Raw genomic sequence first — 27,465 nt, 5'->3', positions numbered from 1 at the left:
AATAAAAAAAAAGAACGCACAGAAGCCAGTGCAGCAGTCTCTGAATCCCAGGGGAAAGAAAGCTGCACCACTGAAACCAATTCACCTCCACAGCTTTCTGACAGCTTGTATTGCAAGAATAACAGAGAGATAACACACTCTGCTGTTAAAAATGAGGGGGAAGGGCAAGTTCAAGCTTACTGGAGAAAAGCCTCAGGGGAGGATTGGGAGCTGACCGTATCTTTGCAAAAAGGGGTCACATCATCACCTCAGACTTCTCAGTAGTAATTAAAAATGTCTCAAAGAGCACACCGCAGTAAATCTGCCCGGTGGCCTCTTTGTCATGTCTTCATACTGTTCACTTCCTGTTCCCTTTGTGCAGCAGACATCCCTGACTTATCAGGTTCCTGAAAAAAAATGAGGCTCTGCTGCTGCTGGTAACCTGATACTTAATTAGTTTATTAGATTAGCCATGAAACTCAAACTGAAACACTGTTTTTCTAATATTTGCCTGCAGCATGTGTTCTATTTAAATTCAATTTCTGCTTTGTTGGGGGTTTCTCAACTCGTGTCACAGGTTGTGCGCTTTCCAGATGATCTTATCCATCACGGGGTGCAAACCCAGCTGGAGGATAAACATGAGGTCCATTATGAGGGGGGAAGCCTTCATGATGGATGTTGTCCCTTCTTGCATCTGAAAAGCTGCTGAACAGGCGCAGGCTCGTGTCTGAGTGACGTGGCGTCTCTTTCAGCTGTGAGCGAACCGGCTGGCCTCTTTGCAACAAGTGAGCGAACAGACGTGAGCTGAGGTGGCTGATGTGAAATCCATCAACATCCAGGACAGCGTGGTCTCGAGGAAAATCTCTCAGGTTTACCATGGGATGGCAGTGGGTAGATATTTCTTTAACAGTGACAGAATGCTGAAATCTTTTTAGAGGTCAGGTGAGGAGGCATGATCAGAATCTCCATGAAGGTCAGTTATAATCCTCTCTTTACATACCTGTATTAACCCCATTATATGTCTCCTTTTTGACATGAGTTATGTGATCTGAACCGCACATAAGTCAAGCTTGTGGGAATATGAAGCATGTGTTCCGATTTGTTCTCATGCACACAGCTCATATGTTGTTGACATGGTGTGTCTGCCTTGAATGAGTCAGAAAAGCGTATGACAGGTCAGCCAGAGGGGCTGTGAGATGAGACAGCTGTTGCTGCTGCTGGGGCTCTCCTGCTCTTCATTCTTTTATCTGCAGGGCTGCCTACACAGTTTGGGCGAAGCTTTAAGTTCATCGCTCCTCTCGCAGGTCTGTCTTTTTGTATGCCTCGCTGTTTAGACTGTGCGCTTGACATTTAATCAGTCTTTTTAAATAAACTGTCTTTTAGAAAATGTACGTCTCTGTGGAAAAACAGATGATATTCAGCTGATACGTATGTGTAACATTTGGCTTTCAGCTCTCCACTTTATCCACATCCTTTCCACCAAGCAGCCAAATGCATTTCAGAAACAAACACGTGCACTCGAGTAAATAATCAGGAGATACTTCAACAAGTGTAACTGACCTTCTGCCAGAAGTTGATGTAGAAAACTTCTCTGGAGAAGTTAAAGTAGATGTTGGTGTCGTAGGCATCATCCCCAGTGTTCGAGATGGTCAGGTTCAAAGAGACATTCTTCACTCCTCCGAGGGCCAAATGGGGTTTGCTATGCAACCTGATGGAAACAGAACGTAAACAATTACAAATGTAGGATGTCACAGAGGGAGCAGTAAGCAAACATTCATGTTAACAACAAATCTACAATTGTTTTATTTTGAAATTTAATCTTTAAAATGTATGTTAACAAAGATGAGTGGCCTTGAAATGCTTGTTTTTGGAGTAAAACAAAGACTTCATGTAAAAGATGATGATTGCACACCATGACATGCTGTCACTAAGTGTACAAGAGAGCAAAAGACACAATAAAAAGAAAGGGAACTCCCTAAGTATGGAAAAACATATGGATATCCTCCAAGCATGCGTCATGGTTCCACTCGCCACACCCACATGGCCTATGATGTCTGCTTGCTTCCTCAGTGGTGAAGAAAGGGCCGAGACAGAGAATGAATCTAAACTGTGGAGGAAGTTGAAGGTTTTTACCCGGAGAGCAGCAGTTTCCCATGAAGCCTCAGGTCTGCAGCACAGTCTTCTGACAGGCAGTTCTTCTCGAACCAAGTCTGCAGAGGAAACAGTAAAGTACAAAGTTCATATGACCTCATGCTGTCCATGCACTGAACACACCGACTCCACATTCAGACTAGGGGGCAGTGTTGTGCTGTTATTGGAGCTATCCAGAAGATTTTTCTGCAGGGAAGCTAAAATCTTTACTCTATCTGATCTCTCTTTTAATCAGTCAAGAGGGTGGTCTTTGGTTTTAGGGCTAAATCATGAAAGGAAACTTAAGTCAAGCGGTAAAGTTCGACGTTATGTTGATGAGCTTCAGATAAATGGATTCTGTAGGTGCTGATAGATGTAAATCCCTACGTTTTTCAAGAAGTGCAGACAGTGGGGAAACATGTGGGGCAGGTTAGAGGTGGTTGCAAAGAAAATAAATGAATCAGTCTTTTTGGATTCCATTCAAGAAAAGCTAACACAGACAATAATAAGCTGGTAACCCACACCAAATCATTATAACCTCAATTTGAGCTATTTCCTTCATTCCTTTTGTGGTCCAAGGGAAGACCCGACTTTGTTCTTTATAATCAATTGAAAAGATCCAGAATAAGTTAAAAATAAATTTTTTTGTGAGAGCGATTATTTGTTGCAGGATGCAGTTACTAAAACATCTCTATATAAAAGTGCAGGATGTCTTGGCATCTGAATAATTTATAAGTATGAATTAATAACAACATTCATAGGGGTTTGAATGAAAAAAGCTACAAATTCTCTTTGATGCTCATTTTCTTGCTCTGAACCACAAATTTATATACTTAATTTTGTGGCTAGAATGTTTTTACTCTCAGTGATTGCAGCTTTTATCAACCACTTAATATCAAAGTCCAATTACAGGAAATAAAAAGGCCATTTTTTGTAATTATATTATAGGAATAATTCATCTTTTAAATGAACATCTGCATATCAACTACTTACCCCTTGTTACATTGAATTTGTGAGGAAACATTTCTTTTCCACTCATGCCTCCACAATGTACAAAGAATCCAAAATAGGAAATTCTTGATGAATTGGAGTAAAAGGGGTCCGCATTTAACAAAAGTAAAACTATATCAAAACATCCACTTAAAAACTCTCACACAGCTTAAGCAGTATAATCCAAGTCTCATTTATCCAGTTGTTTGCTTCAGACAACCCTTTATGATGGGAAATGCACTGAAGCGAAACTTATCAAAGCTTTTCAAAGCCAGACTCTATTGATAAAAACAGTAATTTTACCTCTCTGAACACTGGAGCTGCTGCTTTACTGCTGCCTTGATCAGTAGTTTTTGTTATTGTGTGACCTTAAGAGCTGAGCTAACGTGGCATCCACAGCAGTACTTGGGTTTAAATGTAGCAACGTCATCATCCAGAAACCAATAGCAGATTATGTTAGAAGCCATTTTTAGAAGAGCATGGGAAAACAGAATTTTGACATTTGGCATACTTCAATCAAAATTTGAATTTTTGGATTTGAATACACAAGGCTCACTTTTAAAAAGTAGAGCCCCGCCAATATTGGATGTATGTGACTGTTGAATGAGAACTAACCGCTTAAAATACCAATTCACAAATTCATCGTAGCATGGTATGAGTCATTTATATATAAATGGCTATGTGGGGGGTGAAGTATTCCTTTAAGACCGTCTTTTTACTTTCATCACACTCAATCAGACACAGAGAAACCCTGAAACCTTTGACACCTTAACTTAAGAAAGTTTCTACCTACTCCATATCATTCATCACAATGTTTTACCTCATTCCTCACTGCGATCTTGTTTCCTTTCCTCCATCGTAGCACCGGAGAAAGTGCGGGCAGGTCTCGCTCCTGGTGTCCCATCAGCACATGCTTCCCCAGGCTGTACGCCACCTCGAACGTGATGGGCGTGAACACCTCCTTCACATCTTTCTGCAGAGAGCACAAAACAAAAAGGCTATTGCAAAGAATTTATCCCAACATAGAAACAAAACAAAATTTAAACATCAAAGAAACAGGCCTAAGTGTCATGTAACAGCCTGGGTCATTATGCTAATTTAACATCTTTCTCCAATTGACGCCTGGTGCAAAGACTGATTATACTGCAGATTACTGGAAGATCACACAGTCTGGATATGAGGTTATCAGTGAGCCAAAGATCCACAGGGTTCAATGCAGATGTGAGTTTACTGATAAACCTCAAACTAATGTGAATTGGTCTAAATGGACAGGTGACACACTTTTACTGAACCTCATAAAAGCAGGGCCATCACTAAGTTTTCAGCAAAGGAAACACATGGATGATTTTTTGGAACCTGCTGGCACTGCCTCTGAGAGATATCTTTGCGTTTCTGGCGGCTCCATCTAAGACCACAAAAGAAGTGTTTGATTTGGCAGCAGCTTTGGAAACAATACAGACAGAATGAAAACAGAGGGCTAAATGTGATCAAATCCCAAATCTTCATTAGATGACAGCGCTGAAAGAGGTACATGGGAAAAGCATATACTGATGTTGCTTTTAAATCTCTTCTGTCCATTTCAGTTACACTCAGCTCTTTGAATGCAGCTTGGTGGATCTGGCTTTGGTCCTAGTGTCTCAAAGCCACGGCAAAAACACTCACAAGCTCCAGGCAGCCTGTGTCCCTTTACCCAACTGATGTCTACCAACATGGAGCCAAACCCACAGTGTAAACACAAAAGGTTTCCGGTGGTCACTTAGGCCACTCGTTCTTTTGCACTTTCTCCCTTTTGTCCATTATCACAGCATTTTCCAGTGCTCACCCACCCACCCATCCTCTGCTCTTTTCTCAGGCAGGCATAAAGCCAGTCTGGACTTTGAACACATCACCGGTGGAGAACCCACCCAGCTCATCAACAGTGAGAGAGTTATAGCAGGAAAGAGCAGTGCAGGACATGAATAGACAAAAACAGAAGATTTGGGGCTCTTTTGGGAAATGGTACTGCACACAGATAAAGATGTGGACTAACACAATCTGTTTTTAGAGATTTTTTTGTTGTTATTTTGTTGGCTCTACCACAAATTGTTAAAAATATAGTTTTAAATCAAGACCCATTTTCATTATCTACTAACCTCAGGGTTTTTCTTGGCTCAAAAAGAGCAGGAGGTGGTACCATCCTGTTAATATCTACACACATGTATGTGTACCCCGGCTCAGCTGGTTCAAGCCAACGCTTTTTTTTTTTTACAAGCTGTATTTAAGGAGTTCTAACGATTATATGTATTTGAAGTGATTTGGGTAAAGTGAAGTTATTGAATATTCTTGTATCTCTTTTTGGTACTTTGTATACAGCCCTTGCGTACTCATCTCTCAGGTGTTTGTACCTAGAGAGCAACGTAATTTGTCAAGCTTGGAGGACGCCTCGTTTTGATGTAAATTAGGCTGTAGCTCATTGTCTTCTCTACTATGGTTGTATTTTAACAATGTTTTGCCTACAAGTTTTTGATTGATGAGGTTTGAATTTGTGAATGTCTTTCCAACTTTACCAAACGCCATAGAATTGTGTTTACAAACACAAACTACCACTTGCAATGGTGTTTTTCAGTGCCAGTTGGTGATATAAAACTATATTAAACATTGAATGGCAGGGAAAAGGACACTAATAATGACCTCATCGGCTGTCTTTGGCATTTATAGGGATGGTACTTGCTTTGCAACAGTCCATCTTTTGGCAGCACTTTTCCTAGTGCACTGTATAGAGTGCCATCACAGTGTTGTTGATTACAATACAATGCCACCACATCGGCACTGATTACCATACAATGCCACAAAATCTACACTAGTTATGACACAATGCCCCCACATCAGCACTCATCATGATGAAATGGAACCAAATTAGCATTTATTACAATACAATGCCACTACATTGTCGCTGACTGGCATAACGCTGCAATTGCAGTTAGAATTGATAATAATCAACAAAGTGATTATGAGAAAAGTTTTACATAAAAACCGTCAGAATTTTGTCAAGAGCTGGAGGCAGCATGAAATGTGATGGAGGCGGCCACCTTGTTATTCTCTATGCAGGAAAAAAACAGAATCTGCTTTTTCTTTCGATAATTCATAGAGTTTCCCAGAGCCCAAGCTTCAACCTACTTGTTTTGTCTGACCAACAGTCCGAAACCCAAAGGCTTCCAATTCAACATCACATAAGACAAACAAAACAGCAAATTTTTGGACAATAATGTTCTGTAAATCAACCATGCAATTATTCAACTAAATGTTTTGGCTCTAATGGAAAATGACAAAATTTAGTGCTCATTAGCACAGTAGAACTGGTCCATAGTAAGACTGAGAACTGCAGACACAAGAGATTGACCTCACATCCATCACTGGTCTGCAGTTCATGCCTCATTAGACATATAGAGACGGTGTTGTTCTAGTAGTATGTCGTCTCAGCTGGGAGGAAACATGACACAGTGTTGTAGTCAGTGCCGGACAAGCGCTGGTATACTATGCTGTCGGTCCCAATAGCCATTAAAGCAGAATGCTTGAAATGGCCCCTGTCCACTGGCCTCTGAGTGAACTGACCCCCTGGGAGCTGACTGCCCCAAACTCCCAGCGCTTATCTCACATTTTCACAAGCCTCTGGAGAACTGGGGGACATTATGACCTGAATGAAATGTGATGTTTTTGAACAATCTCATGCTTAAAGAGTGACTTTTATGTACAAGCAAATAGGTATAATCTTTCCATTTAACTAGTGTGCTCTAGAGGGACTTCTGTGTCTTTTTCAACAGAGCGTCTATTCTTGTGCACATACAGGATCACTTTCTTCTTAAAAAACACAGACTGCTAACGAACTGGAGAGCTCCCAAGACTCACAGCAAGCTCACATTAGAAGTGCCGGAGGCTGTTCAGTAACACTTGGCCTAAGCTTTTATTATCCTTCGATCAATGCTGCCAATTGCCCCACCCAAGTCCACGCCCCTGGTTCAGTCACCTACTCCCTCCTGATCCTGCTTTTAATTCCCATATTCATGGAACAGAGGAGTTCCTGAGGTCCAGCTGAGAGGGACACTGCCTGCTACCTATAACTCTATGGAAAGAAACGCAACAACTGTTCCTTACATGCTGGTGAACCTTGTGTCAGGCCATTCTCCACTCAAAGGCCTCCACTGTGTTAATCCTCATTCACATATAGAGGACTCAGGGTGGGTCTCTGATCTCAGGTCAGATATACAGAGCCATTCTGGGATTTAATATGTTATCTAAAGACCGTTACAATAAAAGTGTACAAAAGTAACAGCTTCTGCCTGTTCTGAAGTGGCATAAAATGACATTTGAAAGAATAAATAAAACATTCTTCATCTTAAAAATAAGAGGTTTAACTTATAAACAGTACAAGACACCCTTGCTTGATTTGGCTTAATAAAGTCAAGTATTTTGCTGCTACAGCTTCAGTTGGTTGGGTATGACCAGGAGTTTATGGTGGCTAGGGTAAACTAATGTTAGCTTACTTTAGACATTACTGAGTCTGTCTGCCGACTTTATGACTCTTTTCTACTTGTGCTCGGTCACACTATGTTTCAGCATTTCACAGATAAACATTTCAATGCTTTTATCCACACAAAATGATTATGGAAATGAGACTTAAACACACCAAAATATTTATATATTTATAATTTTATTTATTTATTATTTCCTGCTTTGGGTCCGATTCCATTTAGTCTTTTTGTAGGGACTCCTCTGATGACATCTTTAAAGCTACTGAGTGGAGAAAATCTTGAAAAATAAAAGGGAAATTAAAAAGTGCCATTATCCTTTAATCACCACACTTACACAAGAATGCTCTCTGACAGCTGAAATATGATTTATAGGTTGGGGCATTTTGTAGCACCACAATGGTTAAGTTAAAAAAAAAAAAATGCAGCTCCTGCAATTAGGATATTGCACTTGGCTGTATTGCGATTTCTACAATTTTTCAATTAATTGTGCAGCCCTAATTTGTGTTGTGCTGTTTATTGCCAAATTTGCATATTTCTTTAAAGGAGCTCTATACAGCATGCAGGGAATTAATATAGCAGCATACAACAATTCGCTATGTAAAAATATACTGGAGAAATGGTGTCCTGAGCAGAGAACAAAGCTCATCTGTTGATGCTGAGGAAAGCCGGTACAGCCGCGTGTGCATCCATCCATTCGGGATCCATTCATGTGTATCCTGCTGGCTAGCTAATCGCTCTGCACTGTGCACAGAAGGTGCTTACTGCTGATAACGGTGGCAGAGCGGTGTTGTCACAAAACACCCAACCTCTGGTCCTTCCCCCAGGTTAACACTGTTAGCCATTTTGCAGTTTTTACCACTGTTTGTGCTGTTAAGACTGTTCTGCTCGCTTACAGTTTAGCCACTGCAGACAATCCAGCTCAAACTCTGAACCAATGATATGCTCTGAATGTCTTATACAACTCCTTTAATAATTGTGATGGTTGTTAAATATTGACTGAGATCATTAAGATTAATAGATCACCCATTTAATCTGATTATTAGGTAGTGTTAGTCTGAGGGCAAAACATCATACATCAGGTTAGGGTGTACAGATTATCTCTATCTGTTTTTCAATACTACCACTGAGTGTTAAAATCTTAGACAACCTGGCTTTAAACAAGATGAAGTGTTTTTCTTTTAAAACAGTGTCCTTAGAGATGGAAATACTGCCAATGCAAAAGGTAAATTTCCTGCATGGTCACTTAAAAATAGTCTGAACCCTCTCATCATCCCATGGACAAAATTACTTATTAATGGTTCCAGTCGTACTGCAGAGATGCCAGCAAACTCAGCAGGAAGCAACAGTTTTCCAGCAGCTTCCCACCACATTTTGGAAACTGTAAATCCTCGACTACAGTACAAAAAAATCTGCATGTTACAGCAGTTGCAATCTTTTTATGACACACTTGATACAAAGTCTTCCTCCCTGTATGCATATTCATACAGATAACTCAGGATGGAGCACAACTTGCCACTGTGTTTTGAAAGAAAACAACTGGGATTCAAACCCTCACCTATAACACCCTCCTCTCTGCGGAGCAAGGTTTCTGCCTATACTATCTCAGTGTTTATGTTCACACTCAGGACCCATTTATTTAGTATGGCAGAGCATAACTCCCACCTTACCATACATCCTTTCCACTTCACTTCCCTCTCTGCTGCCTGTACTTTTCTTTCCCATACTTCCATACTTCATGCTTGCATGTTTTTAGAAGCATAAACACAGCTACTGTATGCATCAATCTGACTTTGTTGAACATATTTTATGGATTTCACTCTGAACTCTAGCTGAGGCTATACTGTTGCAAGCTCTGATTCTCACATGTTAATCTGATCAACAAGATGGCAAGCTGCCCCTTCTCAAAGCAGCTCCACCACGGTGGGTGCGGAGAGGATGATGTCAGCCTGAGAAAGGCTCTGATCCTCAGTTTAAACGCCTCATGCTTGGCTGAAATGCGAAAGAGCTCCTCTCTCAGCCAAACCATTCCCTCAAAAGCATATAGCTTAAGCTCGGTCATGGGAAGTCTTTATTAACTCGTGAGTTAGATGCACACACAGCACTCCTTTTTAGGACAATGGATGTTTGGATGACTCGCAGGTTGAGGCCATTTCATTCAAGGGCTGAACGCCAGTGAATCTTAGTTTAAATGGAAAAAGCTTTTTAGTTTAGTGATGAATGAATTCAGCATGTCAAAGGTTGAGGTTATGTGTGTGCACTAAAGCACAGGGAGATGACTTGAAATTGAAAGTATTTACAGTAATGTCTGCAGCATATGGCCGACATGCACTTAGGAAGCTTATCTCAGCGTGTCCTTGAAAAAAAAGTTGAGAAGTGAGACAATTACTGAAGGTTTTAGCGTGTTACTCTCTGCCAGATCGACTATAGGTCAAACTACGGCAGCTGCTCGGCTCAGAATAGGTTAGCAGATGTTGAAAGGCCTAGAATGACAAATTGTGTAGGAGGAGGAAAGAGTGTCGTCCAATTGTTTTAGCTTGAAACCCTTTCAGAGCTTTTGCGTATGGACAGCTTCATTCTGTCTGTGAAAATGATCCTTGTACTCCTAAATCTTTCTAGTCAAGCGTCACGGCAGAAAGACCAGTGTATACTTGCTTTGACAACATAGCATCTTAAAATTGTCAAAACGGCAATCTCTATTCTTGAAACAGAAGAGACCCCACATCTTTTAACAAGTCCCATAGCTCATACGCATATTTTACCAAATTATTTTTGGTTTGACTTGATTTATCTGCAATAAACTTCACTTTAATAACCCCTTTATATCCTGCTAAAATCCCCCAACGAGCAGCTCCTCACTTCACACTGCTGTTGTGTGACAAGATACATAAATATATGTTTTTTAAATTCAATATCTTCCTTCAAGGACACTATCAAGGACTTCTTAGTGAGAGTGAATGCAGCGTGCCTCCAAACCTGGTGGTTTTTTACTGTTATGTTCTATGTGCGTTTCCTGTTGCCGTTTTCTTTAACTGTGCTTTTATTGTTCACTTCCTGTACCCAGCAGTTTGCTCTCATTGACTTGTCATTTCAAATAAAGTGTTTTTCTGCCTCTTGTAATTTTTACTTAAATACTTATTCTTCTATTACTATTTCTTTTTGTCATGTTTCTGTCTTTTTTTTTTTAGTACTAATAGAATTTTTTGGACATTTGGGGGCAGCAGAATAAGCTGTAAACTCAACACTGACACATTATCACCTAATAAAGGTTATATTGCAAATTTATTAGCAAATAGTTTCTTATTTACACATCCAGCATACATTAGCATTCATTTGGCGTCTTGTTTCTGGCCATCTGGTAAATGTAAGTCCACGTCTCATTCTCCTATTAGCCTCTACTTTGGTCTCCTGAGGGAAATATCTGGCTGTTTACCTACTAAATGCTCCTGTCTGCTGTTTGGAGCTGGACTTGTGGCAGTTTATCAGCTTTTTCACTGAAAACAGCTGCCTGCTTCTGCAGATAATGGCACTGATGAGACCAGTGAGAGTCAACCAAAACAGTTAAGTCACAGGCTGTATACATGTTAGCAAACAGTTGCTTATTTACATGTCCATCAGTTATGGACATCCTCTCTTTCTTAGCTCTGCTTTTGGTCTTAATTAATTTTTTGAGGGAAGTTTTAGGCTTTTTAGCAGCTAAATTCTTCACAATGTTCACCAGAAAGTCCCAAACTGCATCTGTCTGCTGTTTGGTATCGAGCAGGTAGTGTCCTTTGAAAACAGCTGGCTGCTGTGGCCAAAAAACAACACTATAGAGTGGTGAGAGTGAATAGAAACAGTGATAACTTTTTATATAGCACCTTTCAAAACAAAATCACAAAGTACTTTATAATAAAAACAATAATATATCTAAAAAAACAGGGCAAAAAAAGGATAAAAAACTAAAAAATAATTGCTATGAGATTAAAAAGGCCAAAAAATAAAAGTGAGAATTAAACCTTTGAAACCTGGATCGACATTTGTTTTCCTGTGCTGCTTTCAGCCTTTTGAAAGCGACTTGACCCTTTGAAACCTGAGCAAATTGGTTTTCTTTCTTTCCATGACACGAGGAAAAAAGGTCATTATCAACTAGGCAAGAGATGTCACACAAATCGCAAGAAATAAAAAAAAATGTCACGAGAAAATTATCTAAAAAATAGTTTTAAAAAAGAGGGGAGGATTATAAAAAAACTTGGGAAAAATTTCCTACAAACAATCTTTATAATTATAATAATTTTATATTTAAAATCATGTTAGAGCAAAAAAAAAAAAGATATATATAAAATAAATACTTTATCAAAATTTTAAGCAATTTTTGTGTTAATTTTGTTTTTGAATTTTTATTTTTTTATTTTTTATATTTTTTTGTTTGCCAGAAAGTTTTGTTTGCCAGAAAGTTTGCCAACTTTTGGGTCATGTCTTGTTAAGTTGCTCATTGCCTTCTCCCCATGTTTTTGAAAGAAATTTAAAACTAATTCCTCAGGTTTTAAAGGGTTAAGAAGAGAGTTAAAAGAGGTTACTGAGTTTGTTTCCTCAGGCAGGGAGTTCCACAGGTGAGAGGCCAGGTAGCGAAGGCTCGGTCACCTTTAGTGACAAGTGTAACCTTAGCCTTTCTGTTGAATTACATTAACTACATTTAGAAGTTTACCTGCTAGCTTAAACTTATTGTGTAGCACGTTAACAAATTCCTGTGTTATTAAATTTGTGCAGGGTCTCAAGACACATAAACGTTGACTGACTGAGGATTTGTTATTTACGTCTTTTGTCGGTATCCTGGTCAACGCCTAAACACAATGCTAGACACTACTGGTTACACAAGTTAATATTTTGGAACCATTAAGGTGCAGCAAAATGAGGTGAGGTCACCTTAAAGCTCCGTAAAGCTGAAGGGAGAGGCAGATTCAGAAGATAACTCTGTAGGTTCATCACTACAAGCAACCTCTTGTTACAATGTTACTATAGAAAAAATATTGATTATAAGTGTTTAAAGTGAGATGTCTTGTCTGAAACAATTACATGAATCAGTCAAAATGACCTTGTTGTTAATGACCCTTCTGGTTAAAGAAAGTTACAAGTCAACAAAACAAAACGCACTTGGATTTTAATACATTTAGTCCGTCCAAAACCAAATTACTCTGAGTAATCTGAAAAATCCAGACTGCCAGTCATACCAAATGTATGCAGTATGCCTTTGAAAACTGTTCACATTCAACATGAGCCATGTTTACTCCAACCATTGGAAAATATTTCAGCCTGTCTGATGTTAGGAGCAGTGATTCTCAGATATCCATCCAGCTTCAGGCTGATAAATCAGGCCTCAACTCCACAACCTGTCGAACATCAAAACACACTGTGCCCAGAAACAAATCGAACTGACGAAGCGTTTCAAAACGGCAGAGCTCAAAATTCATCGTACATTGTGTCTATGACAGAAGAAAACATGTTTTTCTTACTGAGAGCTTCTCCGGGAAGTCCTTATTAAGCTAATTTAGTTGGAAATGAAAACAAATGTGTGAATTTATATGGTTGTACACTCATGGTAATTAGGAGTAAATGGTCCATTCAGTAAACAGTGAAAACCACTTCTGGCTGACATTTAACTAGTCACTTTGTCACTCAAAAATGGTGAAAAAAAGAGTGTACTTTTACATCCTATACCCGCACCACCCCCAAAAATGTGGACACAAAACAGAAAATGAGTAACTGATCAGCTGTACAGTTAAAAAAAGAACACTGAATCCTGAGCACTATTTGGGCTGCAGTTTCAGTGAAAACATAAATCAACCAAATCCTAACCTTTAGCAAGACTGAGTACCGCTAGATAGGACGACGTGTTGTAATGTCTCCCATGAGCAAACACGAATTTCCTCCCAGCTAAATCGGAGGAGCACCCTCACTTAACTGACAGGAAACGTATACCATCTGTACTGTCATTCAATGAGGCTGCATCACGAATAAACATGTTGTTTTGAACGTAGCAACACGCAGGAACATCCATTAACAGAAGCACATACTACAGAGCAGGCTATGAAAACTTTTGTCCCACACATCAACTTTTCCTCTGAAACACACAAACAAAAATACACATCTCTTTGCTTCAAACTTTTAGTAAAATGACTCCCCTCAATAAAGATCCCAAGGGTGCAGATAAAGAGATATACATCTCTTACGCCTCGGATAATCCCACTATATTGAATTTATTGCTTTTTAAAACAAGGCTCACGTAAACACAAATTACAGGAAACTTTTATGGTCTTGCATGCATCATGAAGAAGGCATTCAACATTTGACCCTTGGACAGTTAAAACCCACAGCTGGGATTTATAAAGGAGGAGAGAAAGGTGCCTCACTTCCCCCAGTGGAAATTGGCAGATGGAAGAGGTTTAGTGCTCAAACATACCAAATTCATCAGCGTGTTATTTTTACTGCATTCCATCAACAACAACTTGATCTAATGCCAGTGCTAACTATAGCTGAATTAGAGTAATATCTGGATCTGAAATCAAGCCAGCCGCCTATAAATGCACAGATGTGTTCTTTCACATCTCTGTCCCATCCCACACTGTGCTGCTCTCAACACATTATTCGTTTCTGTGCTATTTCAGTATTGTTACTACTTCTAATTCTATAGCTTTACAAGGCTTTACACTCTTGAAATGACCCTTAAGTTGAGCTCTGGAAATTCAACAACAGCAGCAGAAGGGAAATTAGTCTACCAGGTTCTGTATTACAGCCTCCAAATTCCCCGAATTCTCGACCTCGGGGGCTCACATCTTCATAATCATCATTACTATCTAACTTTAACCCCTCGCTGATATCTATTGTACCTGACTGACAGGTATGGAGTCACCGCAAGGACAAATGAGAGGGTCTCCTGAGAAGCAAAACAGACTTCAGTGCAAAGAAAAAAGAAGAATCCAGATGAGATCCTTTTAAGGAAGCAGCTTTGGGTCTTGAGAGCTGGGAATCAAATGGAAACAAGGTGGCTATATTCACTACTTGAGTCGGTGTCATGTTTTAGGAAATAATGGAAATACTACTACTGTTATTAATAATAATGAAAAGAAGGATAACAATAACAATTTAGGGCTCTCCCAAATACCAATTTTTGGGCATTGAAGTTTAAGTGAGAAACATCCCAGATCAATAAGAACTTAATGGGAGTGGAGGTGGGGTCTGAGAGAGATTGATCAGCCAATGCATCTAAGATAACATAACATTAGCCACATCGTTGGCAGGCAAAATTAGCTATAACAGCTAGAAAAAAATACTTTGCAAAACAGCTGAGCTTTTACTTGCAGTTTTTTGGTGAATTGCACAGCTCGTTTTCTTTGGCGTATCTGGCACTTCACTTCTGGGGCTCACCTTCACAAATTTTGAAACTATTCCAGACACTTTCATAAAAGAGTCACTAACTTTGTCCTTGCCTCATAAAAATTAATCAATGTAGTTGCACAATGAACAATGTTGGGCTTATATTTCTTGATTTATGGGATTTAGGGGATAATGCATATAACTGATTTTAATGCCAATTATCACGGTAACGATCTAAGCTTCAAAGCATTTGGGTCAGCCTTAAAAGAATGCTTCCAGCCATTTGAGATAATATCCATGTACAAATCACTTCCTTATTCACTCAATAAAAAGACAGAGGGTAAATATAGCGTATTAAGTCCTGTGGTAAATGGAGTGACCTTAGACACAAACAGTGTTTTATTGGGTTTTTCTCATAAACTCATCAGAGTAAAAGCACCATAGCTCTGTTTCTGAACTGTGGAGAAAAAAACAACCATCCAAAGACATCCTCTTGCTGAGAGATTAACTCCCTGCAACATCCTGTTAAACCGTCTTCATGCATAAACAGGAAGTCCATTATGTGATGTAACTTATTTTTTAAGCACATTTTCTCAAAGAATGAAGATTCTTTAAGATTTTTGATCAGCAACTGTGATGTTGCTATGTTGTTTTTGATGGTGTTATGATTGAAACAATACTGCGATGCAACTGCACGCTTTGTTGAAAGTTGCTACTTCAAGCTGAGGAGAAACAACCCTCTGATGAATGAGATACCAGCAGCAGGGAGGAGCGGCTCAAAATATGTCGTATTTAAAATAGTGTTCAGCGTGTCAGTTTGTTTGAGTCAGTTCCATCCTGGTGATAGAGGAAGTCTCCAGATGCTTCCTGCAGCTGATTTTGTAACTGCGCACAAAATCTGGGGCACTTTTACTTCAGAGTCCATTGTTTTAAGACAAAGCCCTGATAAAACTGTGGCACGCCAACTCAAATTTGTCAAAATCCACCTGATGAGGGGCAGGTTACAATCTCCGCCGGACATAAACAACATGTCTTGCGTATATTATTGTTGCACTTCCTTTGTGACGGATCCGTTTGCACAGGAAGCAGAATTTGATGTTGACGCCACCACACTAAGAATACACACTAATATTAACAAATGGGTCAAGTAGTGGGAAATGATAACAGGGTCACCGCCAGGTTGTTAAGGAAGTGAAATGATGATACTAAGTGATAAAGTAATCACAGGCTTTTGTCTTATCCTGCTGTGGAGAAGCAGAGGCCCCATCGTACTCATGACGTTCTGATGCACACATACATGTTTCCTCTGCAGTGGAAGTGGGAAACATGGCAAGAGAAAGTCTCTCATTGTGGTCAGACTTGGCCACCCATTACGTTGCCTTTGCGGTGGCATCGTGTGGCAGTAAAGCGGCCAAAAGACTGCGGAAAACATTTGCCCAGCATGCCTAACTGCCAAAATCAACAAATCATCAAATCAGCCCAACCTTTGGTCGGTCTTGATATGAGTAACAACGATGGATTTACTATGGCAACAACACCGAGCAGCTCTAATGAGCAGCCATACCAAAAATAATACCTCACTTAAATCTACGATGCACATGCATGAGAGGAACTCCGTGAGAATTTTGACTTGTTTTACTCTAACAAAAGTCTGTTGGCTGTGCACTCCCAAAACAAGCCTGGAGAAGAACTGTTTAATGTTCACTCTGGCACGACCATGTAGGGAAATCCTGACCAAAATATTACCCTGAGCTAAAATTAACCTGAATAGCTCTTCTTTAGTATCCAGTAAATGGTATTAACACTAATACTCACAGACAAAGCGTTCAGCTGAACTTACTCATATGACAGTGTCTATGACATTTTCCAATAGATTTATTATCGCAGCACACTGCTCGTATATTTTACCTTTTTTTTCATTATACTCTTTATAAATAGACCCGCTGCCGTGTGTAACAGAAGACAGCTGGATCTGATTACCGTCCTGCTATACTTTCATTGTATCAGCTCTCTTGGCCTGAGGTAAATGAAACTGGGGGAACGGCATCAAGGGAATTGCACATTTCTGTTGAACTGTAAAGAGGCAAACAAAGCAGGCAGTGTGGCAGCGGCCCCAATCTGGGTTTCCATGTGCCAGATAGTGCTGAAGGACTTTGTCTTAGTGGAGATTCTTTGAGACGCAGCGACAGGAACTCCTGCCTTGCTTTACTCTCCAGGGTTTCCTGTTTGTCTGTGGAGAGCAGACGAAGGATATTAAACAGTTAGCATAAAGTTTTTTTTTTTTACACATTTTTTCAGCTTCTTTGGAGGAACAGATGAGTGGAATTCACTGCAGTTCAAATACTGTCAAATAAGATGTTAATGACAGCAAGTCTAGAACACTCACTGTCTGTCAAATATTTTTGTGGGACCCAAATTCATGTCTTGAAAACAACATTTCCTGTCCAACCCTATATCCACTAAGACAAGGCAACTAGTAAAAATACCTTTTTACCAAAGTCTTATATTGTAAGATTTTTTTCTATTGATTAATTATTATCCATAGGGATGCTCAATACTGGATATTGTGCCAATATCCAATATATAACAACTCATTTGGCTGATAACCAATTATGATATCAGTATATTCACTTTTTTCCCCAGCAATTTTAGTGATCATTAAGTCTCTTGTGTAATGGAATTAACATTATATTATGCGTTCTCTTATTGTGATGGCCGACCAGCAGATGGAAACATAAAATACAATGCTTTTCAGTGTTCGTAATATCACATTATTTAGCAAAATAAGAAAAATACTTCAACTTAGGATTGAAAATAAATGTAAATGTTCACTTTGTCAATAATTTAGAGAGAAAAAAATTTGGTTTATGATATTGGCAGAAATCAGCATGTTGACTGATTCCGATTTTAAAACCAGTATCTGCCGGTACTATTGACATGCCAATATTATTGTGCATCCCAAATTATCAATGCATAAAAAAAGTTTAAAAAATTGTAAAAAGCCCCTTATATTTTCCCAAAGCCCAAGTCAACACATTCAAATCACTTCTTTTAAATGACCAAGACTAAAGACTAAAAACACATAAAAGTCCACAACTGAGGAGCTGCAACTGGTACATTTTCAGCATTTTTGCTTAAACAAGCACAAATTCACAATAGCACACACCCATGCATCCACAAATTTCCCCTTGTTGCTGGTTGCCATGAACAGTTAATCAACTGTCATTTGGCTCATGACTAATCTTTCCACAAAATCTTGTGCAAGTCTGAGTGCAACTGGAGGTTCTGGGCCTTTTTGTAAAGGGTCATTACCATTGCATCCCTTCCCTTTTAGTCAAAAGGCATGAACACAAACACACATCTTCACACGCACACACACACACACACACACACACACACACACACACACACACACACACACACACACACACACACACAAACAAACACTTGACCTCCATGCCAAATATCGGCCTACTAGACAAGGCAACTAGTAAAAATACCTTTTTACCAAAGTCTTATATTGTAAGATTTTTTTCTATTGATTAATTATTATCCATAGGGATGCTCAATACTGGATATTGTGCCAATATCCAATATATAACAACTCATTTGGCTGATAACCAATTATGATATCAGTATATTCACTTTTTTCCCCAGCAATTTTAGTGATCATTAAGTCTCTTGTGTAATGGAATTAACATTATATTATGCGTTCTCTTATTGTGATGGCCGACCAGCAGATGGAAACATAAAATACAATGCTTTTCAGTGTTCGTAATATCACATTATTTAGCAAAATAAGAAAAATACTTCAACTTAGGATTGAAAATAAATGTAAATGTTCACTTTGTCAATAATTTAGAGAGAAAAAAATTTGGTTTATGATATTGGCAGAAATCAGCATGTTGACTGATTCCGATTTTAAAACCAGTATCTGCCGGTACTATTGACATGCCAATATTATTGTGCATCCCAAATTATCAATGCATAAAAAAAGTTTAAAAAATTGTAAAAAGCCCCTTATATTTTCCCAAAGCCCAAGTCAACACATTCAAATCACTTCTTTTAAATGACCAAGACTAAAGACTAAAAACACATAAAAGTCCACAACTGAGGAGCTGCAACTGGTACATTTTCAGCATTTTTGCTTAAACAAGCACAAATTCACAATAGCACACACCCATGCATCCACAAATTTCCCCTTGTTGCTGGTTGCCATGAACAGTTAATCAACTGTCATTTGGCTCATGACTAATCTTTCCACAAAATCTTGTGCAAGTCTGAGTGCAACTGGAGGTTCTGGGCCTTTTTGTAAAGGGTCATTACCATTGCATCCCTTCCCTTTTAGTCAAAAGGCATGAACACAAACACACATCTTCACACGCACACACACACACACACACACACACACACACACACACACACACACACACACACACACACACACACACACACACACACAAACAAACACTTGACCTCCATGCCAAATATCGGCCTACTAGACAAGGCAACTAGTAAAAATACCTTTTTACCAAAGTCTTATATTGTAAGATTTTTTTCTATTGATTAATTATTATCCATAGGGATGCTCAATACTGGATATTGTGCCAATATCCAATATATAACAACTCATTTGGCTGATAACCAATTATGATATCAGTATATTCACTTTTTCCCCAGCAATTTTAGTGATCATTAAGTCTCTTGTGTAATGGAATTAACATTATATTATGCGTTCTCTTATTGTGATGGCCGACCAGCAGATGGAAACATAAAATACAATGCTTTTCAGTGTTCGTAATATCACATTATTTAGCAAAATAAGAAAAATACTTCAACTTAGGATTGAAAATAAATGTAAATGTTCACTTTGTCAATAATTTAGAGAGAAAAAAATTTGGTTTATGATATTGGCAGAAATCAGCATGTTGACTGATTCCGATTTTAAAACCAGTATCTGCCGGTACTATTGACATGCCAATATTATTGTGCATCCCAAATTATCAATGCATAAAAAAAGTTTAAAAAATTGTAAAAAGCCCCTTATATTTTCCCAAAGCCCAAGTCAACACATTCAAATCACTTCTTTTAAATGACCAAGACTAAAGACTAAAAACACATAAAAGTCCACAACTGAGGAGCTGCAACTGGTACATTTTCAGCATTTTTGCTTAAACAAGCACAAATTCACAATAGCACACACCCATGCATCCACAAATTTCCCCTTGTTGCTGGTTGCCATGAACAGTTAATCAACTGTCATTTGGCTCATGACTAATCTTTCCACAAAATCTTGTGCAAGTCTGAGTGCAACTGGAGGTTCTGGGCCTTTTTGTAAAGGGTCATTACCATTGCATCCCTTCCCTTTTAGTCAAAAGGCATGAACACAAACACACATCTTCACACGCACACACACACACACACACACACACACACACACACACACACACACACACACACACAAACAAACACTTGACCTCCATGCCAAATATCGGCCTACTAGGCTAAATTTGTGGCCAGCAATGGGTGGGGATAGGTTTGTGCACTGACCAACCTAAAGAGCGAGCTATTGAGCATTTAAATGCAGCTGAAAATAACCATTAATCAGAATCACTGCTGATGAACCACTTATGTATGAATCGACAAATCGTTTCAACTCTACCATCTCCAATTCTGACCTAATCATTTGCTAGAGCCTACTTTAGATGTTGGTCATTTGTGGAAACAGGCAGCTTGTTATAGTGTAATTACTTTCAAGTGGACCTTGAATGAACCTGATATGATGCACCAGAACACAAAACTCCGATAACATGGATTTATTCTCTAACCTGTAAAGCTTCAGGTTATCTTTGTTTGTCTTTCTGGATTTGTTTTCTTACAAAATAAAGCATTTAAGAGAGACATGAATGAGGTGCAGTGTAATGCTAACGAGCAGACACAGAGGCAGGTTAAAACATTAGCTCCTTTCAATTGAATTTGCGAAGGTAATGATGCAGAGAACCTGGTTCCCTCTGTAGCTTCACAGCCCATCATCATTGTATTGTGTTGCTCAAATCCAACATGTCTCTAGTTTTCCATTCAGTCATAAGAGACCGGTGATGGCCTCAGCGCATTAAGCTTTGACAGATAATGTTCATCCTTTAGATGCCTCACTAACAGCGGCAGTCATCAGAATGAAGTATGGTGGACCTTTAAATACCCCAGTGGTGCCAAGCAAATGTTAGTGGGACATGAGATATAGGGCGCAGTGGAATATAGGGCAGAGGAGAGAGGGGGGAAAGTGAGCAGGATACTTTACAAGCTAAATTAAACGGACAACTGTTACAGGCAGGGCTTTAAAAACCTATTTTAGCTCCTCCTTGGAGACGGCAATGCATCTACACATTACCACTCATGACCACAAATGGGGATGGCTCTTGGCATGATTTCAAGGCTCACGTGCACTGCACTGTGATGGAACTGCAGGAGTAAAAACATGTATATGATGATGGATAAGCTGCCAAAGATGTAAACATGCCATGAGATGTATATCACAGAAGAAGTGTAGGACATCTAACAAAGGAATAGTTAAACGTGTTTACTAAGACGAGCATAAATCAAAGTCAAGTGAGCAGTAAAAACCAGCCTCCAACCAAACAATACTTGACCCAATGAATGATGAGTTTATAGTGAAACTTATGTTACAGCGCAATGTTGACATTCGACGTGTTGCACTCAGGGCTGATAAAATACTTACAATACTGATATTGTGATACAAGACTATTTTGTATCATAACATTATAATTGTTGTCTTTTCCTGGTTTTAAAGGCTGCATAGCAGTAAATTGATGATGCCGTTTAATTTACACACATAATCATTATATCCACATTGCTGATGATAATTTATCAAAAATCTCATTGTGTAAATATTTTGTGAAAGAACCAATAGTCAACAAAACACTACCATCGTAATATGGATATTGAGGTATTTGGAAAAAAAATATCAATATTTGATTTTCTCAATTTTCCCTATTTGCACAAAATGCAGATCTGAATACTTTTGTCATTTCATTTTTGTTTGTTTATAATACCAGTCGGCCAATCTACCACTTTGGTTCAGACAAAATATACCCACAAATGTTTGATGGATTGCCATGACATTTAGGAGAGACATTCATGTAAACATCAGGAGGAATGGTAAAAACTCACTTAAAATTTTGACCTGATGAAGGCACAGGATGTAAAGTCAATTAGTTCAATACTTGAATTTATGCCCAAATACCTACAAAACTAACTGCATTCCCATCAACCTCAACTCTACTTGAAATTTTAACATATGCTTAGATGTTAAACTAAGATTACACCAAGCCCCCAGGGACAGCACTGGACTTTGAAGCCAATCTCACATAGTGGCCAAAAGTGGAATTACACTATTCGTGTCCGTAATGTGATTCCATGGAGTTAATAAAGACTTTTCCCCATAGACTTCCATTGCAAAAGTACATAAGATAAGATGTATACAAGACATTAATAAGTAAGGGCAAGTCAGTTACCTGTCTCATAAATATTTGCCCCAGTTTTCTGTCCTTGACACTGCTATAGTTGCTGAGACATCAGCTGAACATGAATAATACTCAAAACCTACAAACTGAGACACACACCACAGGAGGATAACATAAAATATTTCTTAATGAAATGCATCAAACTGAAAAATTCCTGCCTTAAGTCAGGGGCTCTGCTATTGAATGAGTCATTGCCATCTCACGCATACAGCACCTCTGGTCATCTGAACTCTCATCATTCATCAGTCATCACTGTGAGGACTGTTTTTCCTTCCTAAATCTGAGGTACAACTCAAGTAAAATGCCTGTGTGGGGTTTACTTAGCTAAAAATAACCAAACAAAGACCATCTGGTGGGCTGGTATGCTGTTCATCGATGCCAAAGAAAACATGTTTAAAATGATCAACATGAAAGACTTGCATAATTTCAGGAGGAATTACTCTTGAAAAAAAAGGTTTGAACTATACTCTGTGCTCTCTGAACAACTCCAGCTATGCCCTTGTGTTCTCAACACTACATGATTTACTGAGTGGCCCATCCAGCTTTTTACTTGATTTCAGATGGTGAAAATTGAACTTGTCTGTTCCAGTCCTGTTGCTGTATGTACAGTACATTATGCAGAACAAATACAACTTTAACGGCACCTTATTAAGTTTTGCTGTTAACTGAGGTCCTCGAAAAGTTTTTATACAATTTATAAAGTCAACAAACGGGGTTGACAGATGGTCAGCGTAGTTAAAAACGTGAGAGTGGCTCAGAATAGCTCATGGCCTGCTTCCACCGGCCCTCATGCATCAGGGCTTGAGCAATCAACCCTGACGTGAGGGTTTTCCATCAGCAGCGCCAGCATGCAGCTCTAGTTGACATAACAGCAGCCCAGCCCCCCGCTGTGACGCCAGCCTCATTCCCGTGTTTTCACTGTATGTTTTAGCTGAGTGAAGGGTGGGGCGGGGGTGCACGATCCCCCCACCTCACCCTTGGGGATGCAGTTGGGCAACCAGCTGCTTTCCATTACCATACCTCTTCTGGGGAATGGGAGGACTGGCTCATGTGGGCAGACACATGAGGATGATAAATGATGCAATTGGTCAAGCAGACTAGACCCATCTCAGAGTGGAGCCACATCACCTCTGATTATAGTGATTCTTTAGCTCTTCTCTCAAGTTTAGGAGAAACACATACGTCATGGCAGATGGTTAGGCTATCATACTATGTTGTTATCTTTTTCCCCTTTACTTTTCATACAAATCTAAGGTAATTTCACCTGTAAACACTTTGGTGAGGTTGTAATTTGGGCACCACACCTTTTACTGTCCTGGCTTTTAAGCTGTCTGTAACTTTGGGAATCTCACCACTGCTTTGTGCTGCTGAGCAGGTGGAATTTGTGGCCACATGTAGAGAAAAATAATAATCCACACAGCTCAAGTGGCAACCATGCTGCACTTCACACCTCACTCAAGCCAATCCAAACACTCTCAACAGATGGATGATGTAGTGTCATCTGCGTCATCTCTAAGTTGAAACATTCACTGTGTATTAGAGGAATAGTTTGACAATTTGGGAAACACACTTTCCAATTCCCTTTTTTTAGCTGAGAAATATATGAGAAGGTCAATGGCATTCTCATATTTGGCCCTTTAATGAGCTGGAGCCCGGAAGAAGCCCACAAGAAAAGCACTGTTCCTACAATAGTGGCTTGCAGTGTACATATAAAGGCAACATGAAGAAGGGAAGGGGGGCCAAGTGTAGGATACCTTAAAACCGTACAAAAATTGAAAAGTAAAAATGACAAGTTGCATAGTTTTTAGTAAGTTGCTGCTTCAGGCAAAGAAACATTGGGCACATAACACCTTGTAAAACCAAAATTCCCCCCAAACAGAGTGATTCCTTTAACAACATCAAAGAGTTATTTCATCCGGCAACACTAGTACCTTAAGCTGCAAAACACGACTCTCTCCTGAAGTGACATCTGGCCTGATGGATGGCACTTAAGGTATAAGTGTGTTTATCTCACAGCCGGAGAGATGCCACAGATATGTGGCAGCTACGAGCTACAACTGAGTGATAATTCACTCGCCCACCCACAAACCCAAAAGATGTTTGCTTCAAGTGTTGAAATGTTCGATTTACTTTGGGCAGAAACACTATTTTACATGACTTACTCTGTTGTTTATGTTCTGTGTGTTGAAACTTCGATGGAGGGAGGTGAAAATTACATTTGAAATGTTAGATTCCTCCCTTCAGGTTTACTGAGGAACCTGTATAAACACGTGCCAAACTTCACCGAATAAACCTTGATAACTGTGATAATGTGATGAATAAAAGGAGCCCATTGCTGCTATGTGATGTACACTCATTACAGCCTGAATGGCTGAGGGAAGAGAGGCAGGCGTGTTAATGACAGCCCCCCTCAGTCAGCAGCTCAGCCTCCCACGGTGAAAGCGCCTGGAGAGCACAGTTAAGAATGCCAGTGAAATTTACAGGCCTGCTGTGGGCCTCCACAATCGAGGAGGTGAAACATGGATGGTGCCCTCAGGACGAGGACCCGCTCTGAGGCTGTGAGGCTAAACCACAGAGGAAGACAATAGATGATCTATGCAATGACAAAGGAGACTCTGTTTCCTGTTTCTGTCAGTTCCTGCAGACGCGCACACTTGAGCAGCATGGTTTCACGAACCATCAAGCGTTACCTTTAACCTAACACAGCTGGGTGACACAAAGAGCTTCCAGCAGATGCCTGCTGATCCGTAGCCTTCAGCTGCAGCAGTCACTGCTCTATGGGATATGTGATGGCCTTTAATATATCTTGACATTTTAATTTTCCTCTTGTTTTGATCTGTCTAAACATTTTAGCTGGACTTTGATGCTCTAACCAAAAGCCACATAAACAGATAAAAAGAAAAACAAACCACATAAGCAAATAACTCATATCACACATCAGCATGGGGGAGGGGGGGGGTGCTCAAGGTTATGTGAAAGCAGTGGAGAGATCAGCTGAGGACATGAGCCACACACGGACGACCCAACACAAACAGCAAGCACTGAGACGGGAAAATCCAACCTTACCTTAACATAGGCGGTGTAGCGCTGGCACGCCTCCCTGTTGATGTCCAAGCTGACCTGCTGGCTCATCTGGCTGATCTGAGATCCGCTTTGAGTGAAGTAGACCCGGGAAGGCTGGCTCTTCTGACGTATATCCACATCAGCCGTCAAGTTATACAGCAACTCTGAACAGAGACAGAAAAAAAATAACATCAACCGACAGCGGCGGATGATTAAGTAAAGATAATCTTAAGAAACATGTCAAATATGCAGGGTTTGGTTTTCTGGTGACTGACTTTGAAACGTGGGTAAAAATGATTTATCGCTTATTGCAGTGAAATGAATGTGAGTTAGAGGGACGATGGGAACGTGTTTGACATTTCTTGGTCAAATCCTCTGATATTACTTTAACTTAGCAAGAGCCCTTGTTCCATGGTGTGTAATGAAAACTGTGATAATTTAATGTAATTTCCTATAGGTTTGCTATATGATGTACCCCCACTTTGCATTGGCTTCAAAATGTTAGGAATTCCAATGTCAACCAGAGACTAGAGAGAGAATTTAGAGATGTTTCCCACATTTTACATCTACAAGCCAGCAAAGACAGTAACTAATTTACACATTTATACAAAAAATAGACATATTTTTCCCCTTACCTGTAGTGCTATTTATTTATGAAGACTGTTTCAGTATGAGTTGCCAAGTCAGCTGTCCTCCTTCTCTTGAATATAATGATATTAGATGGTACTCGGCCAAAAATACAATTAAAAAAAGTCAACAGAAATCTTTTCAGAAACCATGGCCCAGTTAATCAAGATAATCCACAGACCTTGTTATGAGCAGTTTTGTGTAGGAACTATTGTTTTTGCTACTGAACTATACCTGCCAACTGTATCACCACACAGAAGGAAGTGTGAATCTACTCATGAACAAGAGGCTCGCGACTGCACGAGATGTAAACATTAATTACATCCTTATCTGCTGAGCTGTAACTTTCACCAGCTCAGTAGAGCTAGGTGAGCTATTAGTAGATGCACACTTCCTTCTACGTGTTGATACTGTTGGTGGGTGTTGTTTGGTAGAAAGAATGTCGTTCCTACATTTAAGTGGGTCATGATTTCTGGAAAGACACATTACTGTTGAGTTTTTCATATGTATTTTTTTGGCGATTTGGCCACCACAAGCTGAGTGCCATCTAGTTCCATTATATTCAAAAGAAGGCAGACATTTCTAGGACTGATATCGCCAACACTGCATCTCACACCAGTACAATCCAGATTGATAAACAGCACTACAGGTAAGAGAAAGAATATGTATTTTTTTTTACTTTGGGGTGAACTGTCCCTTTAAGGCAAACAGACAAGGATTAACAACAAAAAAAAAACAGGAAGTCATTTTCCAGCTGGTGGGGCAGAACTAGCATTAATATGACAGAAAACATTTCAATAACAACATTCCTGCTGGTTCCACCCCTGACCTTAGAGTCATTAAGGCACAGGACAACTTTAAATCTATTTTGAAATGAGAAATCATAAGCATGAAGTAAACATTACCAATATTTCCGAGAAAACCGTATATGGGCGTCTGGCCATTTAAACCATTCCTCTGAATGAATCAGCCTCAGTTTGGAGTAATTGCTTCAAGAGCACGTCACACTGGTAAAACAGTGGGACGGGTGACAAACACACCCCAGGGGGACCAAAGCCTACTGTTTCCTCATCCACTAGAGGAACGCCATGAGCTCACTCCAGAGGAGGCAAAGGAAGGTTTCATTAAGGGAGTCACCAAACACACAGTGCTACACTTTCCACGATGTTCGCCAGACGGCTAAACAGAGAGGCTTTATTGCTGTGAGCCAGGACGTAGTCATTATGTAACAACAGGGCTCCTGCTCCCCTGGGGGGGCTGTGAGTGACCACACCCAA

General features: G+C 39.6%; 1 protein-coding gene across 1 annotated transcript in view; it reads right to left on the bottom strand.

The window, feature by feature from the left end:
- Positions 1 to 27,465, bottom strand: part of itga9 (integrin, alpha 9) — a 65,244-nt gene that overhangs the window by 16,280 nt on the left and 21,499 nt on the right. The window contains exons 15-18 of the mRNA XM_042502004.2: positions 25,565 to 25,725; positions 3,920 to 4,072; positions 2,113 to 2,189; positions 1,540 to 1,687 (exon numbers count right to left, since the gene is read on the bottom strand). Of these exons, the coding sequence (XP_042357938.1) occupies positions 1,540 to 1,687; positions 2,113 to 2,189; positions 3,920 to 4,072; positions 25,565 to 25,725 (539 nt within the window). The remainder of the gene's footprint in view (positions 1 to 1,539; positions 1,688 to 2,112; positions 2,190 to 3,919; positions 4,073 to 25,564; positions 25,726 to 27,465) is intronic.

Source organism: Plectropomus leopardus, chromosome 13, assembly GCF_026936395.1.
Source record: "Plectropomus leopardus strain MGB_pleo_1.0 chromosome 13, ASM2693639v1, whole genome shotgun sequence".
Lineage (NCBI taxonomy): Eukaryota > Metazoa > Chordata > Actinopteri > Perciformes > Serranidae > Plectropomus > Plectropomus leopardus.
Note: the sequence above shows the minus strand (reverse complement) of the source record. Positions and strands in the feature narration are given on the sequence as shown.